The sequence below is a fragment of the Paecilomyces variotii genome (assembly GCF_004022145.1).
Source record: "Paecilomyces variotii strain CBS 101075 chromosome Unknown C8Q69scaffold_5, whole genome shotgun sequence".
Lineage (NCBI taxonomy): Eukaryota > Fungi > Ascomycota > Eurotiomycetes > Eurotiales > Thermoascaceae > Paecilomyces > Paecilomyces variotii.
The window spans coordinates 983438-1008693 of NW_021167144.1; the positions used below are offsets into that span (position 1 = coordinate 983438).

General features: G+C 49.6%; 10 protein-coding genes across 10 annotated transcripts; 5 read left to right on the forward strand and 5 right to left on the reverse strand.

Moving 5' to 3' along the window:
* Positions 1–2367: 2367 nt before the first annotated feature.
* On the forward strand, positions 2368–4310 carry C8Q69DRAFT_262539 (cytochrome P450). The gene is made up of 6 exons (XM_028626711.1): positions 2368–2775; positions 2837–2867; positions 2924–3067; positions 3123–3252; positions 3306–3939; positions 4002–4310. The coding sequence occupies exons 1-6, from the start codon at positions 2462–2464 to the stop codon at positions 4189–4191; spliced, it is 1443 nt and encodes a 480-aa protein (XP_028485310.1). The 5' UTR covers positions 2368–2461; the 3' UTR covers positions 4192–4310.
* A 742-nt stretch (positions 4311–5052) lies between these two features.
* Positions 5053–6220, forward strand: C8Q69DRAFT_262533 (hypothetical protein). The gene is made up of 2 exons (XM_028626710.1): positions 5053–5214; positions 5409–6220. Exon 2 carries the CDS (start codon positions 5516–5518, stop codon positions 6047–6049), a length of 534 nt encoding a protein of 177 aa, XP_028485311.1. The 5' UTR covers positions 5053–5214; positions 5409–5515; the 3' UTR covers positions 6050–6220.
* Positions 6199–8468, reverse strand: C8Q69DRAFT_262527 (fungal-specific transcription factor domain-containing protein). Its single transcript, XM_028626709.1, has 3 exons — positions 7807–8468; positions 6454–7725; positions 6199–6380 (listed from the first exon to the last, which is right to left on the reverse strand). The coding sequence occupies exons 1-3, from the start codon at positions 8000–8002 to the stop codon at positions 6349–6351; spliced, it is 1500 nt and encodes a 499-aa protein (XP_028485312.1). The 5' UTR covers positions 8003–8468; the 3' UTR covers positions 6199–6348.
* Positions 8469–10862, reverse strand: C8Q69DRAFT_262548 (vacuolar ATP synthase subunit H). The gene is made up of 4 exons (XM_028626712.1): positions 10697–10862; positions 10191–10637; positions 9597–10122; positions 8469–9547 (listed from the first exon to the last, which is right to left on the reverse strand). Exons 1-4 carry the CDS (start codon positions 10749–10751, stop codon positions 8935–8937), a joined length of 1641 nt encoding a protein of 546 aa, XP_028485313.1. The 5' UTR covers positions 10752–10862; the 3' UTR covers positions 8469–8934.
* A 112-nt stretch (positions 10863–10974) lies between these two features.
* Positions 10975–13680, forward strand: C8Q69DRAFT_444569 (TATA element modulatory factor 1 TATA binding-domain-containing protein; the record flags this gene model as incomplete). Its single annotated transcript, XM_028629008.1, has 3 exons — positions 10975–11173; positions 11227–12680; positions 12742–13680. The coding sequence occupies 3 exons, from the start codon at positions 10975–10977 to the stop codon at positions 13678–13680; spliced, it is 2592 nt and encodes an 863-aa protein (XP_028485314.1).
* Positions 13681–13988: 308 nt separating this feature from the next.
* Positions 13989–15083, reverse strand: C8Q69DRAFT_486630 (putative proteasome regulatory particle subunit; the record flags this gene model as incomplete). The annotated part of the gene is made up of 6 exons (XM_028631921.1): positions 13989–14042; positions 14111–14440; positions 14507–14629; positions 14704–14832; positions 14951–14976; positions 15026–15083. The coding sequence occupies 6 exons, from the start codon at positions 15081–15083 to the stop codon at positions 13989–13991; spliced, it is 720 nt and encodes a 239-aa protein (XP_028485315.1).
* A 115-nt stretch (positions 15084–15198) lies between these two features.
* On the forward strand, positions 15199–17060 carry C8Q69DRAFT_466949 (pleiotropic regulator 1). Its single transcript, XM_028630591.1, has one exon. It carries the CDS (start codon positions 15456–15458, stop codon positions 16815–16817), a length of 1362 nt encoding a protein of 453 aa, XP_028485316.1. The 5' UTR covers positions 15199–15455; the 3' UTR covers positions 16818–17060.
* Positions 17061–19911, reverse strand: C8Q69DRAFT_466950 (putative origin recognition complex subunit Orc1). Its single transcript, XM_028630592.1, has 3 exons — positions 18995–19911; positions 18815–18939; positions 17061–18754 (listed from the first exon to the last, which is right to left on the reverse strand). The coding sequence occupies exons 1-3, from the start codon at positions 19796–19798 to the stop codon at positions 17266–17268; spliced, it is 2418 nt and encodes an 805-aa protein (XP_028485317.1). The 5' UTR covers positions 19799–19911; the 3' UTR covers positions 17061–17265.
* Positions 19912–20461: 550 nt separating this feature from the next.
* Positions 20462–23822, forward strand: C8Q69DRAFT_262721 (hypothetical protein). Its single transcript, XM_028626713.1, has 8 exons — positions 20462–20695; positions 20742–20764; positions 20817–21185; positions 21238–21280; positions 21330–21456; positions 21507–22381; positions 22437–22727; positions 22786–23822. The coding sequence occupies exons 1-8, from the start codon at positions 20688–20690 to the stop codon at positions 23504–23506; spliced, it is 2457 nt and encodes an 818-aa protein (XP_028485318.1). The 5' UTR covers positions 20462–20687; the 3' UTR covers positions 23507–23822.
* Positions 23823–24058: 236 nt separating this feature from the next.
* C8Q69DRAFT_527805 (putative prefoldin subunit 5) lies at positions 24059–25198 on the reverse strand (the record flags this gene model as incomplete). The annotated part of the gene is made up of 4 exons (XM_028633657.1): positions 24915–25198; positions 24449–24735; positions 24228–24345; positions 24059–24126 (listed from the first exon to the last, which is right to left on the reverse strand). The coding sequence occupies exons 1-4, from the start codon at positions 24961–24963 to the stop codon at positions 24059–24061; spliced, it is 522 nt and encodes a 173-aa protein (XP_028485319.1). The 5' UTR covers positions 24964–25198.
* Positions 25199–25256: the final 58 nt, after the last annotated feature.

Below are 25256 nucleotides of genomic sequence, written 5' to 3' on the forward strand. Positions count from 1 at the left end.
GACACGGGCCAGACACCATCCCGGCCAGGCCATTATGGTTCGTTGGAGTAAGCGTGGTGGGACCGGGGCGGCATAGAAGAGGCATGGAGAACCAACCGGTCCGGCTGGGAGAGGCTTTGATCGACAACGTCTCTACCGCCGAAACAGCAGGATGGCCCGTCGAGAGCACCGATAACAGTCGTCGGTAGGTCCAAGCAACTGGAGGCATCGAGCCCTCTCCGCGCCAGATGCCCTGAAAACACTAGCTGCTAACTCTGCAAGGACACCAACTTTCGGTGTAGTGGTGTATGGTTCTGAGTAAAACATGGCGATCTCGACTCTGGTCCAGGCACCATCTTCACGGCCACGGATTGGCCGGGTTCGAGATATATTGAATGTCTATTTTCAGCGCTGGGGGGGGAATTGCGAGTAAGTTCGAGTAAGTTCACTGTCGGGACCAGTTCGGTGGTCGCAGCGTCAGCTGCACGAGGTAGTCCTGAGTGGTTTGCGTTCAATGGTGCAGAATGGAGCTGGAGGTTATCGCCATGTCCATCCACGAGAGCAGCCAGGCGCAACGCTATCAGTTTAGCTTCAGGGGTAGAGCCAGACAGAGTGCAGAGACAGCAGAGTCCATTTCAGGAGCAGCAAGGTACGCCCGTTTGCCAGTCTATGGTTTGCCCTCCCTAGCGCCGCCTGCCAATTTGACTTGCCGCCCTCCGGTGTCTCTCGTCCAGAAATAACGAGTAGATGCGTAATCGCCCCGTGCTTGTGTTCGTTTAGCGTGGGCAAGGAGGTTCCAGCAGACCCTGGACTGAAGATTATGGCTCTGTGGCCAGTGTGAGGCCATTATTATTCTTCTTCTTGTTTTGGTGTCGACTGAATCCAGGGTCTGAAGGTTGATTGACATGCAGGTTGCACTAAAAACAGCTAGACAGTAGCCAAAGTATAACAGATATCGAAGGACACCCTGAGTACCTCCCAGGACACGAGAGAGATCGATCAATCATAACAAATAATAACAATATCCGTGACGGCATCGAGCTTACTCGACAAAATGTTCCTAATTAGAACAGTAATGAGAACTATGACCCCGTGCCGTCGTCCATCCGTCTAGGACTCTAGTTGCGTTCCCACGGACCACAAGTATCTGTGCACCTTTGATCTCAGATGCCAGCCGTTTCAGATGGTCAAAGCAGAATCAGACTGAGTCCATCCGACTCAACTGCCGTTTGAGATCGTCGCGTTGGAAACATTGCCCCAGGTGCTAATTTCTCCGTGCAGAAAGGATTAGAGATCTCCAAGCAGGGCCCTTCATGTTGCCATGGGATGCCTGTCTTGGATCTGACGAGCCTAAGGCGCTGAAGAAAGCGCCCTCATGGATGATCGACAAAACGGTGAGCGGAGATTAAGAGAACCATACCATACTCTAGCGGATTGACATGCTTAGGCTACGTGGTTCGTGCGCACCATTTACTTAGACCATGTGGAGAACCTGGAGATCTAACGCGGCAAGTTCATGTCTATGTCCTATCCGTCGCGAGCATGCTGAGAGGACTGAGCAGTGCTCAGCAGATGTTAAGGGGTTCAATAAATCAAGAAGCTACAGTGGAAATGAGAAAGTAGTGCTACTTGTGGTGCGAACCAATATCAGCTCAAAGTAACTCCTGCCATGGCTTGACTGTAACTACTTACTTCTAAAGACAAACTGTCCACGCGCCATTCAATGACGCATCTCGCAAGGATTCCTCTTAGACAGCTCTCCCTATGCCATATATGGTAAACCTGGACAGCTTCGTTCTGGCCTTTACTTAACAGGTGTCGTCTAGGTGTCGGACCCTATGGCGGACCAGCTGACCTATCTGAGAAACTTCATACTCGAGTCGATGATTATCACAATTGACTCGACAAGTGTACTTGTGGCCATCTCCTAGTGCCTATTCCTGTATTTAGAGCATTGAACTGTCTCTATAATACATTTTTGTCGTGGTGTTTCTCAATGCGATTACTTCTATAACAGTAGTGTTCAGGCGTCAATATTTGTAGTCTTGGATTCATACGTATTCCAATATACAAAGGGTAGATTTGAATATCATTTCCACCTCTATGTGTGTGTGTTGCTGGCATCTTCATCGCAGGCGGTACATCCGACGGTCCCTTATCAGTCAACACCCACAATCCAGCCTGAGGATCTTAAAAGGCATACGAACAGATACGCAGAAGCTGCTTATAGTAATATGTGGAATAAAAGGGGGGAAATGAATATTCTCCAGCTTCATTTTTAGAATTTTCTACGCGTTTGGTGAGCTTGCACGAAAAGAGGCTTGGGAGGGGATTAGTTAGGTAGATAAGATTCATGATAAAGAAATAACTGTAAAGTTTCCCCGCGCACCCTTCGTATCAGCAACTCATATCCCGAATAACTCATTCAATAATCAAAAAACGAACACATATTATTGCGACGATCTACAGCTGTAATACCACCATGTGGTCCATTTGGGCAGTGGCTATTGTCGTCATCGTGGCTCTCCTACTCAGATGGCTTCGATCCCCGCTCGCAGCACTTCCCGGTCCGCTCATCACCAACTTCACATCGATATGGATCAAGTATCATGAATTCTCCGCCAATCGACGGCTTTATATCCACGAACTACATAAGAAATATGGACCTGTTGTCCGATTGAGTCCTAATGAGGTATCCTTCACCAGTCTTGAGGCTGTTAAAGAGATCTATGCCTCCGGAGGGAGCGGATATGACAGGACAGAACTATACAATCTGTTTGCACAATTCGGTGAAAAGTGAGTGTTTATTTTCCATTTTAAACAGCGACTAGAAGTCAGATAACCAATGAATGATAAGGACCATGTTCTCAACTTTGGGGAAGAAGGATGTTAGTATCTCTCTCTTAAGACCATGAGTATTTCCTTGTTGTAACGAGCAGAACAGCACAGCCAGCGGAAGCGATGTTTTGCAGATCGATATTCCCTCACCAATATCATGCGCAAGGACTCAATAGCGAGTATCCAGAAGAATGCTATTGAATTCGTCAGAAAATGCATGGAGACGAGTGGGACTAGCGTCGACGTCTATGTATGCAGCAATTCTGACGCACATACTATGCAGCTGCTGATAGGCTTATTGATAGGTACTCCTACACTGCTATGCATTGGATTGTGTGACGCATTTCATGTTCAGTCCTGGAGGAACTCACTCATTGACCAGTGTTAAAGACTTCGAGCTCATGGAAGAGCTTACTTATCACAATAGTCTACAGAGTATGTCACAAATCTATCTCCTCTACATGAAAGAATGACTAACACTCCGACGGAAAATCTACTTGCCCACTATCTTCCAGGGTTGGAACCGTATTTCCCTAAATTCCTCTTGCCAAGGCTATCGCCCAAGTCAGATCAGTATGTCCTAGACAAAGTCGAAGAAGGTCTCCGTGCCGACGAGTATACTTTAGTCAGGCGGCTACTTAGCAAAGATAATGGGCTCCATAACATTCAAGTTGCGGCGGAATGTAAAGATCATATGGCTGCAGGTATCGACACCACTGGGGACGGACTATGTTTCCTGATGTGGGAACTCTCCCAGCCGCATAACAGTCACATTCAAGAACGTCTACATCTCGAAGTGAGCGGGGCATTAGCAGATACCACTTTAGAAGATCTGCCATATCTGGATGCAGTCGTCAAGGAAGCTTTGCGACTAGCGCCGCCGATTCCAATGTCTTTCCCTCGATATGTACCCAAGGGCGGAAGCATGATAGATGGTTATCATATCCCCGGAGGGACCATCGTCAGCTGCCAGCCTTATTCTGTTCACAGACTGAACGAGCAAGTCTTTCCACGCCCTGATATCTTCTTTCCAGAACGGTGGCTGGATCCCGATGGAGCCAGCGACAGGAATAGGCTTTTCTTTGCATTTTCCACTGGAGCTCGAGGATGTACCGGGAAGAAGTAGGTTACTTACTCCCCTCGGCTTTATGGCTCGGGTAATCATACTGACAGGTAATAAATAGCCTTGCTCTCGTCGAGATGAAAATCCTCCTCCGAGAAGTATATTCTCGCTTCAAGACTGAAGTCGCACCAGACATGCATGGGAGTATGGATATAGATGACCAGATCATATCCGCGAGGCCCAAAGACCAGACCTGCAAATTGATATTCACTCCTTACGAACGAAAAGTATCTAGTACACTTCTATTCTGATCAAGTAGTATATCGTCCTCTGGCACCTATGTGGGCGGACAAAGAAGCGTGATGGCGATCTGTGGTATCATCCATCTGCGGCAGATCCTTCAGATTTGTATGTAGGGCATGAATAGCAATCTAGCTACTAGTCAAGAGGTTCAAATAATACCATTGCTTCCATACCATTTACGATTCGACAAACCCTAAAATATAGATTCCGACAATAGTCAGCACGTAGCTTTAAATATATATATACATGCATATGCGCCTCTGCTTTGCATACCCTTTGAAACAGATACCCTTGAAACAACGAAATATCCAGAAGCACAAAATCCAGCAGCATGTAATACTAGGCAACATTCCAACGACTAACAATGATCATTATTATTTAGGTATGTATTTTGTACTCCGTCACGAAATGCGGGGCTGGGACGCGCTTACCTAGTCCGATAAGGTTTACATAATGAGATCCCCCGACTAGTTACGACGACAGATAGAAAAATCACCTACTATACCAACGAGTCGAAAACGATTTTAAGAGTCCAGGATTAATCTTCTAAGATATATTTTCGACTTAAATACTACCGTCCCATTGACAGAATCCAATCGCACCGTGACGTATAGGTACATGATCTACAATCCTCATCATCCGTCCATCCGCTCTACTAAAGTATCCAGATAGTCTCGTCATTAGAACACGTATACTGAACGATGAGCAGGAAGACTTGAGAAAGCAAATACATAAATAGTGCATGAATATATTCCGACATCACATCCCCAGACCGAAAAGTCTGTCTGCTCCTATGCTCTAGGATTTATCAACAAAAATATACATAGAAGACATGGATCCAATAGAATTCCCTACAGCCCGTCTCTCGACGCGAGTCTCTCTGCGCTGGGTTCCCGAGCCTGCGTTCGAGAATACTGATACCATTGTACTGTCAGTGGGGAAATGGTATGTCGATCTGCGGATGGATAAACGTACGGGGAAAATCGATTGGGCGATTGCGGGAGAGAGGATAGTGGAGAGTGATGAACCGGGTGAGTTTTTATTGTTTATCTAGTTCTGAGATTCTTTTGAGGTGGGAGGTTGAGAGCTATATGTCATCTCTACATCTGGAAGTGGTCTCTACATCTGGAAGTGGGGAGCGGGACAAGATCTTACATGCTGAATCGCCTCACTTACTTTTATAAGCACATATCTAAGATGCACTATACTGATTCGATGGTTATAGCCAAAGTCCTATTCACACACGAACTCGACTAACACGGCGAATTCTCGTCTTCTGACCTGGGGACGTTCTCCAAGTTACCTAACGGTGACGATCTGGAGACGGGCAGCATGCCTCGTCCAGACGTACCAGGTGCGCCTGTCACTGAGTATGAGGAAGTATGGCGCGAACTGCAGTCCCGCGAAACCCCTGAAGACGGGTCTGATACCGACAAACCTCAAGCTTGGATCCTGGAGTCTGTTGATGAAGAGGACGATGGTGATGAAGTTGAAGAGAAGCGTCTCGTCAAGGATTTCCTTGGACGGATTGCAAATACGTATGTTGCTTTGCGGCAGGAACAGATACATAGGTGGGGAATAGGCCAGGATGGGAAGAGAAAAGTGACGAAGAGCGGAGGTCCGGTGATGGCGAGGAGAGAGGAATGGACTAAAGGTGAAGATGGCGGTTCTGGGAAGTGGAGGGTAATGTATGTGGTTGGAGATGAGGGAGATCAGCTGCCAGCGCTGAGTATGCAGGCGGATGGCAAGTTTCAAGGAGAAGGCGGTGATGATTGGAAAAAGGAAGGTTGTATTGTGGACGTGAACGGGCAGAAATATAAAGTACGGGCTTTTGAGTATGGTCGGAGGGTTTCAGAGACTTCTTGACGTACTACTGAGGTCCTTGCTACGGTATAGGATGGTATTAGCATAAATATATATTGCTGCATATGGAGACATATATGTATATATAAGCGAGAGAAAAGGGCAAAAGCACCCAGAGACGTGACAGAAACCAAGACATTCAACTCTTCCATAGGTCATAAACTCCTTATGTCGGCGCCATTGAATTCACCAGAGGGAATTCTACTCCAACGTACTCCACATGTAAACCGTCACAGTACGCAAAGAATTGGTATCATGTTTGAAAATTTTAGTGACACATTGAATCGTGGTCATAGCCCCTTTCAGTAAGGAATGAAGTCGAAACTCATGCGGTCTGGAGAGGTGTCAGCCGCAAATTGAAAACCAAGCGACGGCATCTGGAGGCAAGAGTGTTTGTTCATGCTTACCTAGGAAGTGGCTCCAATCTTCATCTTCGCTGGTCTGATCATTCGCCCAATACAATTCCAAGAACCTCAGAGACTGGAGGACATTCGGTATCCTGACCGTATCATGCAAAGAGGTGAGTAATTTCTTGAATTCCTCTCTGTCTTTTCCAAGCGCTTCGCAGCCTGCTGTGAACATAGGGGTAGTGAGCATGACCCAGGGACTCAGTCCGGTGGCAGGAGTGATCTGAGACGTGCACTCCAGGATTCTCTTGACCGATTGCTGGACTTCCGGCGCCCATGCAGGCGCCTTTCGTATGCGACGGTGGATGTGGATCAGGGCCGTATGCTGGAAGGCTTCGTTGCAGAGCATAAATTGCTGGATGGTGTCCGCTGACAGACCCTCCACCACACCGGGGTAGAATGTGGGCTTGGAATCCGCGTCTCTATCAATCAAGCGCCGGACAGAAGTTTCTAGAGAGGAGGCCTCTTCTTGGAAGTCTTCCTCATCAAATTTGATCAACTTTCCATCAGCAGCCGTGCTCTGATGCCTTCTCCATGCTACGGCGCCAATTTGACGGAAGATATCTGCAAGGTGCACGGTGAATCCCCAGTAATCGTCGAGGTAATCGGGCCCCTCAGACTTGCTTGGAATGGCCAACGCCTTCGCATCCGCGTCTCCAATTGGAGGACCATTGCCGTTCAACGCTGTCAGGGATACTATGGACCTGTACCAGCGATTCAGGTACCTGCGAAAAGATTCATTGGCCTTCTGCGGGGAATCCGGACTACTGTCTGAAGCGCTCATCAACGCCTTGGCGCCTTCAATATGTGCTCTCCACGTATTCGGATGTATGGCCCCCGAGTGTATCTCGGCTAGACACAAGGTGCGTGCCGTTGCCAAAAGTGCGTCTGAACCCTTTAAGCTGGGGTCCTGAAGCTCAATCCGAAAATGCTCTAAACTGCGTGCCATCAATCTAGCAATATCGGGTGCTGTTTTGACTCTGTCGGATTGATTGCTCAAAGCTTGCAGGTGTATCGCTGATAAAGCCGTAGTCGCGTATAGTAGGGAAGGAGTCTGTAAGGCCATCGGAACGATCATCCTGCAGATATCCCTCTGCATGCCCGGATGACAAGAGGTGACACGGGAAGCATCGCGGATGAAATGCTGAAGCAACGCCCTTTGCTCCGACGGTAGTGATGAGAAAGGGTCAATTTCCCTCGCCAAGGTCACTTTGGAGGATGTGGGAGATGGGGATTTCGTAGTCGTGTACACGAATTCACCGGGAGAGTATTCTGGATGTAAGTTAATGATAACTCGACGTCAGTAATCATTATTCTAGAACTCTTATATTTTCCCCTCCGGTTTAAACTCACCAAGTCTCTGCATTCCGCCATTGCCCACACACGCGCCGAATCTTGATCGTGAAAACGCACGGCCTCCCCACTGCAGTTGCATGGCATACTTGCACTGGATTCCTGCGGCCTTGCACCGTCCACACTCCGGTCGCTGTTCGTCGCATTTCTGCCGCCGGGCTTTACATCTCTTGCACCCCGTGAAAGATCGCGACATGGGAACGCAGTTTGTCCGTCGGGGGAGGGGAAGTTAGGTTCCTCTCCGCTCCGCACTGCCGTCGTTAGGCACTGCTTTCTTCTGGTTGGAGTTAAGAAGTCGAAGGGAACTCCAGCGTCCTCAGGTTCAAGATAGATGACAAGAGAAGAAGCTCAGCTCAACCTGGAGCAAACAGCGGATTGTCCAGCCGCGAGGACTCGGTGTTTCTGAGGCAGAGGCCCATCGGGGAAGGGGGGTTAGTTAAGCATCGAAAAAGATAAGCGTTCAGTGGCACTGCGGATGGTTCGTGCTTGAGCTGCTAAACCTTCGCATCCTCAACCCCCCACCTTGCCTAAGATGATTATCCACTGTTCACCCGGATTTGCAGGAAACTAACGGACGGATTGTGATCAGAGCATTACGCGGTAGTAGTAGTACTATACTACTAACTAACTCTCCACAGAGCACTTTACCCCTTATGACTTCATCTGAAGAAAATCGGATATGATTATTCTGGGCTATCTATCTATCCTCCTACTGAGCTACTCCGACTCGTAAGGCAGTGGACTTGTCGCCCAATGCGAGCACGCCCTCCGTTTCGGGGTTCAGGGTGGCTTTAACTAATTAATTAACTGCTCGTGGCGGAGCCGATGATCCCTTGAGCACGTTCACCTCCCGAACCGTGGCGAACGAAATAATCGCTCCGGAGAGAGTAAGGGTATTGGTCTATCATTGGCGGGGCATGGACATCGTCGAAGCGTATTGACATTCACCTGAAACACTTCTGCATATAATTGAACATAGCTGTATTCGCTGGATATATGGTTACATGCCAGGTTTCGACTTCTAACATAATTACAGCTTCTAGCGACAAAGAAACGACTGCTGACTGATGACCAGCGTATGCACATGCGAAAAAAAAACAACTTAAAATCAGGAACCCTCGCGGATGTTCAGTTATCAAAGGTATATCGCAGCCACTCCCCGACCGCTTTCAGACTCTCCCATCTCACCGATTCGTCTGAATCCGCCATCAGTTCCATGACCCTCGTCTTTAACCCCAGTTTCTCCAGTTGCGCGCGCCTTTCTGGGACCTCCTTCACGAGGTTACCCACATCGTTACATCCGATAGCCAGGACCTGCTTGTCATTGTCCCAGCTCTTAGACAGAATCTCCGCCAGTTTCTTAGGCAGAGCACCCCGATCGGCGTCGAGAATGCGACGTGCGTTCTCTCTCCAGAAGGTGGGGTTGCGGTGAGGCGGCGACCAACGCAGGTGACCGGACTGCACTTCGGCTGCGTACTGGTCAAACGTCGTCTGGGTCTTCGTGTACTCGTCCAACATCTCGGACAGTGACTGTAGGTCCTCAAGCAGGTCCGGGTCCGTCAAATGGCGACCGCCCAGGTTGGAGAGTAGTGCCGGGAGGCGGACAAACACAGCCACAGGCAGCAGTGTCGTCCGGTTCGTAGAAAGCAAGTTGTTCAGCGTAGCCAGGAGTAGACGAGTGGTCTTCTCCTTTGGAGAGAGTCGTAGCAATTGGGTGTACAATGCAATGAATTCATGGTCCCTAGAGAGCGTTAGAATGGCTCGTCGTCGATTGCGTACGGGGTCCTCACGATTCCAGATCGTCGCCCACCAGTTCACCTGCAAAGCTTAATTGCCAAAGAACAAGAAGGACGTGGTAGAGAAGCTGCAGTCCCACGCCTCCTCCAATGCCGGGTTCAAGACTCCGGATGCTTCCCGTCGCCCCCAGAGTTGTGGAACCTGTTTCTTTCGCACCAGCGGCTGCACGGAGTATCTCAATCAAAGGGTCTACCGTCTCCTTCCTCTGACTCCAAAAGATCTCTCTGGACCGCTGTGTCTGGAGCAATGCGGAGAAACCTTGGACGCCGATATCTTGCAGTCCGCTATCCTGGTTCTTAGTGAGCGTGGATAGGTAAGCGTAGAGCTGCGTAAGAGCCTCCTCGTCTCGTCCAGCAGACTTTGTCGAGGATTTTAAACTGGTGGAAACAAGCGCTGTCAAGAAGGTCGAGGTGAGGAGAGGTATCGGGTCTTCCGTGCTCGTGGAGTGACGGAGAAGGGGGAGGAACGGCTTGTATGGATCGGGATGCGCAACGATTGCAGGTGCAAGTGACGGTGCATCTACAGCGGATGTGATTAGCGTCGAATATAGCAGATAGATCGAGACCTCGTCGTTACTGGCACTATACCATTGATCAGATCCGTAGCCAGAACTAGGATGTACTGGACGATATCTGTCCGGCGAGACGCCGTCTCCAAGACACTCTTGCCATCTGGACCTCCGGCCAGCAGAGTCGTATAGCCTTTCAGATCACCCTCCACGGTCTGTTTCCGCTGCTCCTTGCGCACCTTATCCACCGCCTTGATCTTCTTTAGGTGGTCATCGGTGATGTTTCCAGCTCGGACGGCACCTTCCCAGGGGATTGGCCGCGCGCGGATGTTGTTCTCCAGGGAGCTGAGATAGGTCGGTGGCTCCAACGACATCGTGCGCGAAAAGACTAAGGAGAGAAGAGACGTCTGAGAAAGTCGATCGTGTTCGCAACTCGAGCTCCGGACGTCGTCGAGAGTGAGCTGGGACGGAGCTCCGCGTGCCAGGACTCCCCACGCCAAGAGCGGCTGGGCGGCTGCGGTGGTACCTCATAGTTAGTAGTTAGCCTCGTCGTCTTCTTCCCATCGTCAACGAGGCGGGAAGCACTTAAACACGCGCAATCTGACCAGGGTGTCCTCTTGCTTTGTACCACCGTACCCATGGCCTTCTTGGTCCCAGTCGCTCGTTTATGACCGTTTTCTCCATCCAGCAGAATTAATCCGCGACCCGAAAAGGCTTACGAAGCTTCCGTTTCGACGTTGACAACACTGTAACTACGAGCCTCGAACTACGCCCAGGAATTGCCCCCACCCATGCGCATTGCGCGCTCCATATATGTCCTGGGAAGTAACTGGATATCGATTTGCCCATAATCCCAGAGCACCATGTCGCAGAATTCGCAGCAGACGAAACCCAAATGGGGTGTGGGATCTTTTCTGCAGCAGGCAGTAGCAGGTGTCGAGTCGAGATTAGATCAGATTCTCGCCGAGGAAGACGTTCAGAAACATGGGGCTACAAGGAATAAACCGCTAGAGGATATGGCAAGTCAGGCAGGAACTTCCGCGCAAAAATTGGCAGCGAGTTGTATGATGCCTCTATAAATATTTGTCTGAGCCTGTGGCTAACAACTCTTCCAGCCGTCTCGCGCAGCTCGTCCACTGCGCGAAAGAACGACCGTTTACAGGAACGACTGGCTCGTGCCATGGCGAAATCTAACACAGCCGGAAGCTTGGCAAGTCCCCCTTCGAGTGGAGCACCATCTCGAACGTCCAGCCCTCTGCCTGGAAACGACCCGCGTTCTAGCATCGACAGTTCCGCTGGCAATGTTGAAGAGACCGTACGGAGCCCTACGAAAGAACGAAGCCCATCTATTACCTCATCTGCACCTCGAAGTAGTCATGATTCCGACCGGCTGTTACAAGATTCCAAAGAGACGCAGTTGGAGCTGGGCGAGGGACCGATATCGACCGCTGCTTCAGAGGAGAAGGAGACACAGCATGACGAAGTCGATAGTAAACCAGAGACCCCCGAAGTACTCCAAGACCGCGTACAGACCTCGACACCAGATACGACTGGAGCTACTCCTGCGCCATTAAACGAATATGAAGCGACTGTAGCTCAACTGAAAGCAGATCATAAAGCCTCTGAGTCAAAGTGGCAGGAAGAGATGTATGGATACCTTGAGCGGATCGACGCGCTGCAATCGAAGTTGAAATACCTGGCGAAAGAGGCTGCTGAGTCCGCAAAGAAAGCCGCCGCTACTGCCGAGCCTGGAAGCATCCAAAAGCAACTCCTGGAAAAGGATGAACGAATCGCTCTACTACTTGAAGAAGGCCAAAAGTTATCGAAGAGTGAAATGGACCACCGAATAGCAATCAAGAAACTCCGACAACAGCTTTCGGAGAATAGTAAAAGCCAGGTTGAGGCTAAAAAGAAGACCGACAAGTTGGAGCGGGATCTAGCTGCTGCAGAAGCAAGAGCCAAACGAGCGGAAGCAGCGGAGAAAAAGGCGAGCGAATCGTTAAGTGTCCAGACAAAGATTTCCAAAGAGGCGGAAGCCGTCGCCGCGGAAAGGAGCTCCCTGAAAGCGATGATACAGGATTTGAAAGATCAACTCGCCCAGGAAAAAGCAAGAGCCGAAGCTGCAGAAGAGAAGGCCCAGACGGAGGCTTTGGAGGAAGAGAGACGGCGGGTAGCCGGGCTCCAGGATGACCTCTCGAGTGCCAAGATTGAACGTGAGCTAAGCGAAGAAAAGCTAAGGAGAGAGATCAGGGACCTTAAGGATGGCATCGAGCGGGAAAAGGAAAAGGCCAGAGTCCTGGAGGTGGAGTTGAAAGGCGAACAATCTGCTATGGAAAGCCAGATGGAAACGCTCCGCGCCAGAGCAGAAGAGGTTTCATCAAGCGCTGCAGGGGACTCTCAAGCGAAGCTGCTCCGCCAGATTGAAACACTTCAGACCCAATACTCTGTTGCTAGCCAGAATTGGCAGACTCTGGAGGGCTCCTTGCTTTCTCGCCTGGCGAATGTAGAGAAAGAACGCGACGAATGCGCAAAACGGGAGGGAGACCTACGACGAAAAGTCCGCGAACTGGTAAGTCTAAACCTAATATTTAGTGTCTGAGTATCAGAACTGATGCTGACTGGCTATACAGAGTATTAATGCGAAGAAGACTGAGGAAGAGCTCGAGAACTCCAAAGAACATATACAGGATCTGGAGCGTAGTCTTGAAGAAACCAAACAGGAGGTGCAAAAGCTGACAGAGAAGCTCAAGAAGGCCAATGATGATGTAAACGCAGCAAAGAAAGAATTAACAGAGCAGCAGAAGCTTTCCGAGGCGACTCTCTCTCAAAAACTAGAGGAAGAAAGGAGCAAATGGCGCGAACAAGCTACCTCGCCAACTTCATTCCTTCAACAACCTCGTACAGAATCACCAGTGGCGTCCAGCCGCAGATCCACGGTGGGACTCGATCCCATGTCTGACCTCAGACCGCTAAGTCGTCGCTCATCGACATTACCAGTACAATCTCCTGAATTCGGTACTCCTTCGCGACAAGACTCTTATCCTTCCATAAGCTCTCCACCCACTACCAACGGAGCATCAAACCCGATGCTCATGCGAACCCCTTCCATCACTTTTGAGCCGGACGAATTCTATGGAGGCCCCGGTACTCCTGTGACACCATCTGCATTCGGTGCCGGACAGACACACCATTCACGAGGCATCAATGATATTATTTCCGTCTCGACAGTAGGGGCGGGCCCATCTGTTCAACTAGTTGAGCGAATGAGTGCCACTGTTCGTCGTCTTGAAAGCGAGAGAGCGGCGTCGAAAGATGAACTTGCACGTATCACAGCCCAGCGTGACACAGCCAGGCAGGAAGTTGTCGAACTGATGCGCGAGGTTGAGGACAAGAGGAAGTCAGACGCCCGTGTACAGGAGCTGGAAGCGCATATTGCGGATCTCGACCAGCGGTACGAGACGACTCTCGAGTTGCTCGGGGAGAAGAGCGAACAAGTGGAAGAACTACAAGCAGACATCGCTGATCTAAAGAAGATCTATCGGGAACTGGTTGACAGTACGATGAAGTGATGTTGGCCCACCTTTCAAATTTAATTCTTGTATATCTACAGTTTCCAGACCTTTCTTTTCAGGAATTCATGACGCAATGTGTCTATGTGAACTAGATTTTGTGATGGATGTCCTTGATATCATTGTATACATAATTTTACGAACATGTCATGGAAATTATGTATGGACACTGGGGTATCTTCTAGGTCCTATGTCAATATTTTGAGCCCTTCCTACCGCTAGTATTAAACGAGAGTCCTCCCAATCCTTTTTGCGCCATTCTCATGCAAATATGCGGACTCTGCCAAATCTGCCCAAGCTAAGTATTTCTATGGAAGGTCTATACCTTCCCTCTCGGCAGTCTGCAAAATATACTTGCGTACCTAGATACCACCCCGCGTCAGCTAGGACATAACATGAATATCTAGATTCCGCAGCAAACCAGCCTTACCTTCGTGTCAGGGGCCAGGTCAATGGCTAAAGCACCACTTGAGTCTCTCTTATCGGGCTCTGCGCCGGCCTTAAGCAGTAGGATTGCCGCATCACCATGTCCTTCTGCGATTGAATGGTGTAGAGCTGTCAAACCGTCCACATCCGTTGCATTTACCGGGCTCTTACCCTCCTCCAGGAGTATCTTGAGTATGGGAATTGATCCAACAGCGGCAGCTCTGTGTAGTGGTAGCTGCCCGCGCTTGTCCTTTACCCTTGCGCTGCATTTGTGGGCTATGAGCGTCTTCACAGTACTAAGATTTGATTTCGATGTAGCGAGGTGAAGAGCGTTCTGTATGTAGACAAGATGCGTCAGTCTCACTTGTTAAGACAAACGTTTGTCTTGCAGAAAACTGACCTGTCCATTGATACTTTTCATATTCACATCTGCTTCTTTGCGCAGTAGCAACTCAATGATCGGGTCGCCTTCGGCATCTTTCAGACTAGCTGCGATCATAAGAGGTGTCCATCCCGAACCATCCTGCACCAATACCATGAGCATTCGTCTTATAAAAAAATTGAACGAATAGCGAGCAGATATCGTGTATTACGGACCGTCACATCAGGGTCAAAGTTCTTCTGAGCTACAAGGAGCTCTACGATGGGTAAGCGGTTATAGGCCACGGCCCAGTGTATCGGGAGTCGTTCATCGTCGTCTTTTAAGGAAGCAAGCTTAGGATTTGCCTATGGGAAACTAGCGTAAGTAAGAGCGACACCACACAACGCATGCCTTGCGATTTGAGAGCTCTATTGTGATCGATGAGCCTCGAGCATGCGGGGCAACTTTAGGTGGTTCACTTACATTGAGAAGTGACTCAACAACGGTGGCTGCGACTGTCAGAAATAAATTCCTCACGATGTATCAGGTGGAGCATACTCTTTCCTTCACGAGAAGCCTCGTGTATAGCGAATTTAGCGGCGTGATCTGGATCCATTGCGAATAGCTGCTTCGATCTACAGCGGAATCTATGGAGGAGAGTGGCGGGGGAGCTTCGGGCGAGGATGAAGGCGCATCGGTGGTCCGAGCTCCCAACTTCTGAAAGTCGAAAGTTGCGCGACACCGTGAAGACTATCCGCTCAGCACCTTTTCACGTCCTCAACCTCTGCCTTCTGTGAGGCACCTGTCTGTCTCTCGAATCACGAGGATTCTGCACATTCTGTCTTGGATGTGCTAGGATTCTGTTTTGTCCTTTGCACGTTTGCTGTGACTGGAGCTGGGTCTTCTCACTCGAACCTGTTCCGTACCACCGTCGAAATATTCATATTCTCCATCATATACGGAGAACACAGCGCAATTGATACAGACCATGGATGTACTACCGAATCCTCTTCCTCCTGACCAGGCGGTCCGCGCATCGACGAAACGAACCATCGAGCTTTTTGGTTCCGACTACTTGCTAGCCACGCCATCTACGGACGGAAATGGTTCGATTGGGCTATCGTATAGACGAAAGGCAGAATACGAGGATGTGAAAGAGCTCCCACCATCCCTCGCGGAGAAGCAGGCCAAGGCACTGGCCGGTCGGGCGAAGCGTCCCAGAACCCAAGCGCAAGCACAGGCGGCAGCAGGCCCGGGCGGTTCATCAATGGCACTTGTGAAGGGCGCTCCTGGTGCCGCAGCAGGTGCTGCTGGCGAGAACCAGGCCAGAAGTCTGATACAGAGACCATCTGCTACCCGCCAGCAGAAACCCGACTGGCATGCTCCTTGGAAGCTGATGAGGGTGATATCTGGACACCTTGGATGGGTGCGATGTTTAGCGGTTGAACCCAACAACGAATGGTTTGCAAGTGGTGCCGGAGATCGGACAATCAAAATTTGGAATTTGGCGACGGGAAGCTTGCGTCTTACGCTCACTGGTCATATATCTACAGTCAGAGGTCTGGCTGTTTCTCCTCGGCATCCGTATCTGTTCTCATGTGGTGAGGACAAAATGGTGAAGTGCTGGGATCTTGAGACGAATAAGGTCATCCGTCATTATCACGGTCATCTGAGCGGGGTGTACACCTTGGCTCTTCATCCTAGGCTCGACGTTCTGGTAACTGGTGGTCGTGACGGTGTTGCCAGAGTCTGGGATATGCGGACTCGAAGCAACATTCACGTCTTGAGCGGCCACAAGGGTACCGTGGCGGATGTGAAGTGCCAGGAAGCAGATCCCCAGATAATCACTGGATCCCTCGATACAACTGTTCGCCTCTGGGATCTTGCTGCAGGCAAGTCTATGGGCGTCCTAACTCACCACAAGAAGGGCGTGCGGAGTATCGTGACACATCCGAAGGAGTTCACCTTTGCTAGCGCCAGCACAGGAAGCATCAAACAGTGGAAGTGCCCCGAAGGTGCCTTCATGCAGAACTTCGAAGGCCACAACGCAGTCATCAATACTATGGCCGTCAACGAAGACAACGTTCTCTTCTCCGGTGGTGATAACGGCTCTATGTCGTTCTGGGACTGGAAAACAGGATATCGCTTCCAATCTCTCGATACTACTGCTCAACCTGGTTCATTGGATGCTGAGGCTGGTATTATGTCCTCTACCTTTGATCGCACTGGTCTGCGATTAATCGTCGGAGAGGCCGACAAGACCATCAAGATCTGGAAGCCAGATGACGAAGCTACCCCCGAAACCCATCCACTGGACTGGAAGCCCACTCTGGGCCGACAGAAATATTAGTCCGCTTGTCTCTATTGATCGCTATGTTATTCTACGGGCCGTTACGGTATGGCATTGTTTTTTCTTTTAGCTGCGAAAGCCCGGTGTATTAGAAGGCGTTCTGGTGCTCTATATTTGTCGCGAACTGGGAACACGGAAATGCATACATATCCTTACCTTGGTTCGTACAAGGTGAAAAGACATATTTTATACCATACTACTACTCTAGTGTCCTGATCAATATATCTCAATGCGCTGCTGCATTCCTTGAATTTTTTATATTGTTCTATCTGAACCATAATAATACAATTTCGCGCGATTCGAATCGATCCATCTATCTGATAATAAAGTCTTATGGGAGGGTATCATTCCAAGAAAAAACGCCGGTTTGATGCCTCTGCTTATTTTCATCCATAGCCATCTTCATAACCCGGTGGCATGATAAATAGAAAAGGGGAAAAGGGGATTATCACTGATCAAATCCCAAACCCAGACCTTTTGCCTCTGGATCTTCTCTAAATGCAGCTCTCACATCTTCTGGAGCAACGCGTAGTCTGACCTTACCACTCCTGTCACCTCTGCCTAAGAGTCCTGTGCCTAGAGCACCTTTCATACCGATTCTGGTCTCTAACACCACGACACCCGAATCCATTAGTTCCATGGCTGCGAATCCCATCGCTTTCACACGCGCACCGGTGGACCCGCCAAGAAGGAACTGTTTGATGCTTGTTCCAGCAGCGCCAGCGACAGCGACGGCTGCATCGGCGATGCGTCTTGCTTCGTCGAGGACATCCCCGAGCGTGGACTCAGATATGCCAGTGCGTCGTGCGCGTGCAAGAAGCGCAGCGAGGAAGAGCTTGGCGGACAAGGGTAGAGTTCGGAGGGATTGCTGAAGGGGAGTGGAAGTGGCTTCGTTGATGGCTTGTTTGATTGTTGCTATCGTGACACGAGGCATAGCGTTGGGCTGTGGCTTCTTCCGAGGAGACTCGGTTTGTGATTTCTGGAGACGTTTCGACAGAGCCTTGTTCTGCCGTGCGGGCGTCTTTGATGGTGTTGGTGGAAGCGATTCTACATCGTCCATATCTGTAGTGTCTTCCCCTTCGGCCTTCGCAGTTGTAGCCTCACTCGCTTGCTCCGCAATCTCTACGGCTCTGCGGCAGATGTCCAGCGCTCGTCGGGCATCTCCGCTGACTGCGGCGACTTTGCGACTGGCGAACTGAATAGCATCCGGGTCGACAATGTTTCCTGGGACATTGGCCAGTCGTGATCCGATGATCTCCATAAGATCAGTGTGTTTGTAACCGGGAAACGTAATTCTAGTGAGACCAAGACGACTTGAGATCTTGTTGCTCAACGTCCGCTCCGGAAGATCCATGGTGTTCGCAACGGCGAGAACAATCAGACGGGAATGGCGGAGAGCAGGCCAGTTGAAAAAGTTGTACATCACTGATTGGTTCTTTGTGACCAGTTGATCAAGCTCGTCCATGAGAACCACACATGGTACTCTTCGAGGCGAAGGGTGAGAGAACTCTCGTTCAAGGAGGTCGAGGGCGTGAGAGGGAGATACTCGGTCACCTTTCAGAGCCTCCCAGAGCAATGAATAAGACTGGTGCGGGTCCGTGACTTTCATGCCGTTGATCTCGACGAATATGAAATCGTCCATCTCCTCCGCCAGCACAGCAGCATTGAGCTGTGCGACAACTTCACGAACTGTCGCTGTCTTCCCTGTTCCCGGAGTCCCTGAGATATAGATACACGTTCCCGTTCCCTCGGAAATGGCAGCGCTTAGGTGTGCGTAGACTGTCTCGAACTCAGCGTTTCGGCATGGGAGAGAGGCCGGAACACTTGAGACGTGAAGTAGGGTACGTGCTTGAACATATGGAGAGGAAGCGAAGTGAGTCGGTGAGAGCATGCGGGTACCGAGGGGCGTAAACTCAAGGGGTTTCTTTATAACAATCCTAGAGGGAATCGTCAGTTCTTATCTTAGGATAGATGTAACTTGGAAAATTGTAACATGCCGCTTATTGGAAGGCGTAGTAAGGGTCTTTTTCCGCTGCGACTGAGGTGTCACATTGAGAGCTGTCATCTTCTGTCGTTTCCTTGGTGTAGTCGGAGGGACGTCGTTATCCTTCCTGTCAACATACTGGACGACTGTCAGAACAAACCCCTGGGTTTCATTCAACGACCAGTATACTCACATCTTCGTCGGCAGCCTTGCGCTTCTTAGCTGCTTTCAACCCAGCTTTGACCATATCAATGAGTTCGAATACTGCCTCACTATCTTCTTTGTATACGTCTTCCCAGACAAACTCTTGGGTATATCGACCCTGTAGCTGGTTGACACCCCTTCTGCAAATTATGGACCGGTTGTACTCCGCCAGCGCCTCCTTCCCCTTCGGCGGCGCACCGTTCGGATACTTGGCATAAAAGGCATCTTTGGACATAACAGTAGCCTTCCCGTTGATAGAGGTCAAAGGGTTCACGTTGAAATCGGCCGTGAGGTATTGCTCGTTGGGCAATGCATCTGCGCGCTTCTTATTCCTCGTGGAAAGGAATTCGTCCGGGGAGGCAAACCACATGACGTTGACCGACTTGACTGGTTCCCCAGTATCCTCACTTTCATCTTCCAAGAATTCAGATATAATGCCGACCCAGTCCTTTCCAGCCTCAGGCGATTTCAGCAGGATGACTTGACCCAGCTTGCATTCGAAAGAACCCATCCGGGCTGCGATGATCTTGCGCGCCTTTCTTGTAGCTGGCCGTGAGGATCGCCTTCGACGTGGCTGGCTATCTGCATCATGCTGGACTGAATCCGTAGCGTCTTGGTCACCATCTTGTTCTTCTTCAGGTTCATAAACCCACTCCCAAGGGTGGTCTTCGTAGCCCAATTCATCGTCAGAGTCGTCGTGGACCACACCACCCTTGGTCAGCCATTCATGGCCTCGTTCCCGAACATTGCGATTCGGTCTGCCACCTGCTTGTTTGCTGTTGAGGGGGTCCATATTGGCTGTAGCTCCTCTAGCCGTGAGGTTGGCGGTATTGCGGAGGACATCTGGTGGTAACTTGAACACAAACGCATGGGCCAACTCCAAAATTCACAAGACGCGTTTGGATCTCCGCAACGCGTTTGCGCTGCTAATTATCACATTTACGGTTAGCACTATCGGGATGATCTTTGGGTGGGACCAATAATACCTGTTAGTTGTGTGTTGTATTGACTACCTAGGTATATTGACCATTTTACTATTTTGTACTCAGAATTGTTCGCATTCCAGTCTTATAATTCCCTTAAGTGAGAGAAGTTCCAAATTCACTTATATATCTGAGTCCATTGATCTTATTCTTACCATCTACTCAATTGAAACTAGTCCACAGGAGTTTAGGCTTGAGTCCCATTCAATTCTCTTAACAATTCCTATTTTCCTATGGATATTGCTATTCAAATCAATAGATGCCAAAGGTTCATTGGCATAGATACATGGATATCTCCTTTCAGTGTAGTTAAACAGGCAGTGCTGAGTCACTGGGGCGTGAGAAGTGAAAAGTGAAAGACCCTTGTTCCTTCACGTTGCAGGAAGTCTTGCGGTTACCCGCGACAACATATGCTGCACAGCAAATTTGTCTCTCGCAAGTGTCCATTCACTTCCCTCTCCCACCTTTTTACCCCAGTTTTCAGTCCTAGGTGGTGGTCTCTCCCACATCAGCCCATTACCCCGAAAGTTGAGAGCTTCCCTTCCACTCTTGCCTTTCCCACACACAAGGGGACTGGGGGACGTCGTCTAGAAGGCTACGCTCTACCTTTCCCACACCTGTCCCATTTCCTCGACGAGCTGCATCTCTGGAGTTCGAGATTCTAATCAATAGAAGCTCAACACGAGGAATCGCGCAAAGATGGCTGAGTGAGTGATTGTCATTATCTGCTGAGATCTGCTAACGTTGAATCAGCCACGAAACCTTCGGTGCACAAGGTAAGCCAAACATTCCCTTTTATTTTGATACTGATTTTAACACTGTGTACAGAATGGCAGCTGCCAGGCTACGGAAAGGTTCCCTCTGCGCGAGCAAATAACGTCTCCAACGACATAGTGGCAAAGCCAGCCCCAGCTCCAGCTCCTCCTTTGCAACCCTCTCGAGGACCAGGGAATAGCTTCCGCGGTAGAGCACGAACGCAAAATGGCTTTCCAATACGTGGGGGATCTCCTCCTAAGCCTGTAGGTCATAGTCGTGACAGGCGTTTCCCAGGAACTCCTAGCGGTCTAACAGGACGTGGGAATATCCGTTCATTCCCACGCGGCCATGGAAACCGAGCAGCTTTTGTTCCCGGTTCGAACAATTTCCCCAGAGATTCGCCTGCAAAAGCAAATTGGAGAGCAGGGTTGAGACCCGACGGTTAGTGACACTCAAAACAATCTATCGAGCGAGCTTACGAACTGGGGAACAGGTGTTTTTCAGTTACCCGCTCCTTTTGGTACATTCAAACATGAGTAAGGAGACCTTTTCCTGTTTCCTTGACAAGCCCTGACGATATACAAGATTCTTCGGTGTCGCTCGTGGTACAGTGACTGGCGGACGTTCCGCAAACAAGGGTAGATTCGAAGTGTTTGACGATATTTCCCAAAAGACGGGCACCCATGTAAAGCCTCCAGCCTATACAGACAACGTAAGTTAATCTGGACGTATATTTTCCAATACCTAAGCTGACTTGGGCAGGTTATTCTTCTCTGGGGTGATTCCAGCCAAGTCCTAGCTGCTCAGAAGCTATTGCAACAACTCGTCAACAAATGCACTTCCTTACAGAGCAAGAAGCCATTATGGGCCAAGATCAATGCATACTCTCTCAAGAAAGAAATTGACATTTTCCGTGACGAGCAGCAAGACGTCGTCTTACAGCAGTTGAGAAAAGCTCCCGAAGCTACTGTCCGTTTTGCGGAGAAGGTAGGGCAGGCTATTTCAATGTTTCCATCGGGAGCTAACTTCACTTTCCCCTTCTTGCAGTTGCTGTTTCTTTGGCCAACTGAGGAGCTTCCTTTCAAAGAATATCTCGGCCCTGAGCTCCAAGGTCTGGATCCGATCCGTGAAGAGTTCGATTGTCATATCTATGTCCCTGACGGTCTACCTGATTACATTTGCGTTCTCGCCCATAATCATGGCACCATACGAGAAGCCATTCGTCGTATCCGTACCAAGTGGAGCGAGTTGATGGCTTCTGCTAACATAAGATCAAAGGTGTACCTCGTGGAACCACCTGAATTAATCTATGCGCAGCGAGGTATTATCGTCAAGCAGAGTCATACCCTGGCGAGGCCTTTCCTTGACGGTGGTATTATGACGGCTTTCGAAATCACGCAGTGGCTTGATCGCGCTGCTCTAATGCGCTCTAGGAATGATGTTCGCTTACTCAACACGACAGAACGGGCAATGAGAGCTCTCCCATTCTTTCGAGGTCACCTACGGATGCGAGTGAATATAGGGGCATTTATCCTTGACGAGTATCGGCTTTCTAAAGACTTGAAAGCTTCGTACAGTTTTGAAGAATTTCGCGAGATGCTGTTACATGATCAGACCAAAGGGCGTCTACTTCCCGGGTACGGCATATCTTTTTGAATCGGAAGGCTTCATGCTGATCTTATACGTGTTTAGTCTTGAGATTAATCAAGCAGAGCTTCTTGGTAGATGTTTCAAAGCTTCCTACCTCCTAGAGCCTTTCGAGACAACCTCTCGTTCCCTAGAAAAGCCCGAGCCATCGTATTCTGTGAACTTCGAGTTTGTGGGTTCGGACAGTGCTCTCCTACGCCTGGAAGCGGAATTCGAAAGACACCCCGGTGCCGAAGAGTATGAGGTCGCTCAGCGTCGTTGGGTCAAAGTTCAGGGCAATAATCAACACGGAAATGAAAGGCCACCTCTCCAGGCCGCTATGATTGAATTTGGAAGGTACATATTGAACTGTATTCCCGCCGGATTCCAGAGTCCACGAACTAATAACTTCCAGAGCGGACTGGCAGCTAGAGATCAAGGCTCTCCAATTCCACGAGCCTGCCAACATAGGAGCGGCCTTGAAAGACTTTTCTCATGCAATTGGGTTCGAATTCGATGCCACCAGTAGTGGAATTACTGCTCCACCAAAGAGAAGAGTTACCTTTCCACCGACTGCTCCCGTATCCAGGTTTGTTGAGAAGACCGCTTTACGTTACCGTCTCAAAGGTACAAACTACATACTTGAAATTGCACGTTACGATGAGTATAGAAGGACGGGGATTCAATTTTCACAGGGGCAGGTACAAATCTCTAACCCCGGTCCTATTTTGAATGCTCCATTCACGACCTGGGGTGCATCTATCTTTGGGCTTGATTGGGACAATTTGCTTGGTGAGCATGCCAACATGGGCGTGGGCCATTCAGCGAGCTGGAGTCCCAATCTCAAGACCTTCTTTCCACCGAAGGCGAAAACAAACCCTACCGACACATCTTCCGGATTCTGGGAATTCGTGAATTTGGTCAAAGACGTTGCTGAACTGTTGGGCCCAAGGAGGCCTGAGGCCTTGGCGAAAATGGCGACAGAGACTATCGATCAGAGGACTCGTCCAAACAGACAGTCTTCCCCGCTGAAGGCCGAAACTGTCGGCGATGTGTCTTCTGGCCGCTCTTCGCCGGTCTCAGAATCAAAGGAATCAAACAAAGTTCTTGTGGCAGAGCTTGGGACCTTGTTCTAGAGAGGATTCCACCTGAACACTTTACGAACCTATGCGTTCACAATATTTCTTTACTCCTACAAGATCTTTCCAAGTGCCAGACAACAAAACGAGAAACCCAATCTCAGCTGCCGCTGCGGTACTATCTGGTGCTACGGTGCTTTCTAAGGGAGATACTTATCAAGGCTGATGCGATGAAACGGATGTTTGGAAAGGACTTACGTGGTCGCACCAATTCCCTCCCACGGAGTGGATATTATTGCGGTTGACTCATATGCCTACGCGACCAAGAATGGACCATAATATTTTTTCCATTTTCTGTATCATGCGACCATACATGGCGCGTGTTGTTGCTGCCATTGTGACAAAATCAAATCAGAGATCGAAAATATTGAAAGGTCGAAAGTCCGTCTAGTGCATAGAGCTATCGTAGCGTTTCCATGTCGGTTTGCCGACCCAATGACCGAATATGATACCGAACTTAGCGGTTATGCCAGCATTTCTGCGCTCTCTAAATAAGGCCCTCCTTTCTCCACACATATAATACTGACAAGAACTTTGAAGTGGCCATGTTTATCCAGCAGCTACGCCAGCCGCAGGAGTTGTAACGGCCTCTCCACTCATCACTTTCTGCCTCAGAACTAGTAACAATGTCAGGTAACCTCCTGGAAAGCATCGACATGCGTAAAATCGTCCAGAAACACAAATATATGTCCGCGAGAGATTAGTAAAAGCAACGTACCATCTTCGACTATCCTCAAATTCGCGCTCTTGCCCTGCACAATCTTCTCCAGATCCTTCAAGTTCGTTTCCAACTCCTTAGCTTTGTTATTGTAGAATTCGATCGCCTTCGCAGTCGTCTTGTCAAAAATAACCATTAGTATCTTTGTTTTCTTTGCCCTTCCCTTCCCCAAATCACACATTGCTAGCATAGCAAGAGAACACAACACCAGACAAACCTACCTTCTCAACATAAAATCCCGTTCCCACATCCACAAGGACCTTTTCCCGATCCGCCAATTTACCCTTAACGTACAACGAACTCGTCAAGGGCACGAGCAGATCATCCCGACTCTCGCCCCCAGCACCACTCTTCTTCTCCACACCATCGGTAATCGAGCGAACACAATCACGGAACTTGGACTGCGCCGCGCGCAGCTTCGCATGCGAGTTTGTCAGATGCTCGAGCTCGGAGGATAGACGGGTCTGGAGGGCGCGGAGCTGTGGGAGGGAGAGGGTTGTTATGTCGACTACGATAAGAGGAGTGTCGGATTAGTTAACTGTTTCTTTCTCTCTTTCTCTCCTCTTCACTTGTTCTTTTTCTATGCGGCTTTTCTTGAGAAGTAGGGGGATAATGCTTTTCAAGCCAGCTCAAAGAGTAGAAATTTGGTTTGGTTAAGAAAGAGACTTAATGGTTTCGCTCGCATACCTGCGCCTGGAGGGGCACCGCCTGACGCGGGGTTTGACGGTGGTGCCATTTCTTTCTGTGTTGTTGTTTTTTTCGCACTGTATGGAAGAGATGCAAAAAGTATAGACGTCAATTGGAGCTGGCGCTCAGGGAAAAGTCAAGCTCCCTAAGTATTGAAAGGGGAGATTGGAGGTCGCTGAGAGAAGCTCAATTCGACCTTCCCCGGTAACTTGAGCCTTTGGGATGCTTTTCTGGGTGCTGTCGAAAGATGCGCGCCGGGACGTGGAAATAGTGGCTGTAACGCAATCGCTGCGTCAACGCCAAGATATCGCAATAATACACACGCACTGTCATAAAGAAAAA

Coding starts and splice junctions, on each gene's coding strand:
- C8Q69DRAFT_262527 (XM_028626709.1), bottom strand. CDS start 8,002: ATGTCGCGATCTTTCACGGGGTGCAAGAGATGTAAAGCCCGGCGGCAG. Junction 7,726..7,806: donor TGGCGGAATGCAGAGACTTG/GTGAGTTTAAAC, acceptor ACTTACATCCAG/AATACTCTCCCGGTGAATTC. Junction 6,381..6,453: donor AGATTGGAGCCACTTCCTAG/GTAAGCATGAAC, acceptor ACACCTCTCCAG/ACCGCATGAGTTTCGACTTC.
- C8Q69DRAFT_466950 (XM_028630592.1), bottom strand. CDS start 19,798: ATGGACCCCCTCAACAGCAAACAAGCAGGTGGCAGACCGAATCGCAAT. Junction 18,940..18,994: donor GCAAGGCTGCCGACGAAGAT/GTGAGTATACTG, acceptor ACAGTCGTCCAG/TATGTTGACAGGAAGGATAA. Junction 18,755..18,814: donor ACTACGCCTTCCAATAAGCG/GCATGTTACAAT, acceptor GATTCCCTCTAG/GATTGTTATAAAGAAACCCC.
- C8Q69DRAFT_262533 (XM_028626710.1), top strand. CDS start 5,516: ATGCCTCGTCCAGACGTACCAGGTGCGCCTGTCACTGAGTATGAGGAA.
- C8Q69DRAFT_262539 (XM_028626711.1), top strand. CDS start 2,462: ATGTGGTCCATTTGGGCAGTGGCTATTGTCGTCATCGTGGCTCTCCTA. Junction 2,776..2,836: donor TTTGCACAATTCGGTGAAAA/GTGAGTGTTTAT, acceptor ATGAATGATAAG/GACCATGTTCTCAACTTTGG. Junction 2,868..2,923: donor CAACTTTGGGGAAGAAGGAT/GTTAGTATCTCT, acceptor CGAGCAGAACAG/CACAGCCAGCGGAAGCGATG.
- C8Q69DRAFT_262721 (XM_028626713.1), top strand. Junction 21,457..21,506: donor CTCCAGCCTATACAGACAAC/GTAAGTTAATCT, acceptor TGACTTGGGCAG/GTTATTCTTCTCTGGGGTGA. Junction 22,382..22,436: donor AAAGGGCGTCTACTTCCCGG/GTACGGCATATC, acceptor ATACGTGTTTAG/TCTTGAGATTAATCAAGCAG.
- C8Q69DRAFT_466949 (XM_028630591.1), top strand. CDS start 15,456: ATGGATGTACTACCGAATCCTCTTCCTCCTGACCAGGCGGTCCGCGCA.
- C8Q69DRAFT_262548 (XM_028626712.1), bottom strand. CDS start 10,751: ATGGGTACGGTGGTACAAAGCAAGAGGACACCCTGGTCAGATTGCGCG. Junction 10,638..10,696: donor GTCAGATTGCGCGTGTTTAA/GTGCTTCCCGCC, acceptor ACTAACTATGAG/GTACCACCGCAGCCGCCCAG. Junction 9,548..9,596: donor GTGGGCGACGATCTGGAATC/GTGAGGACCCCG, acceptor AACGCTCTCTAG/GGACCATGAATTCATTGCAT.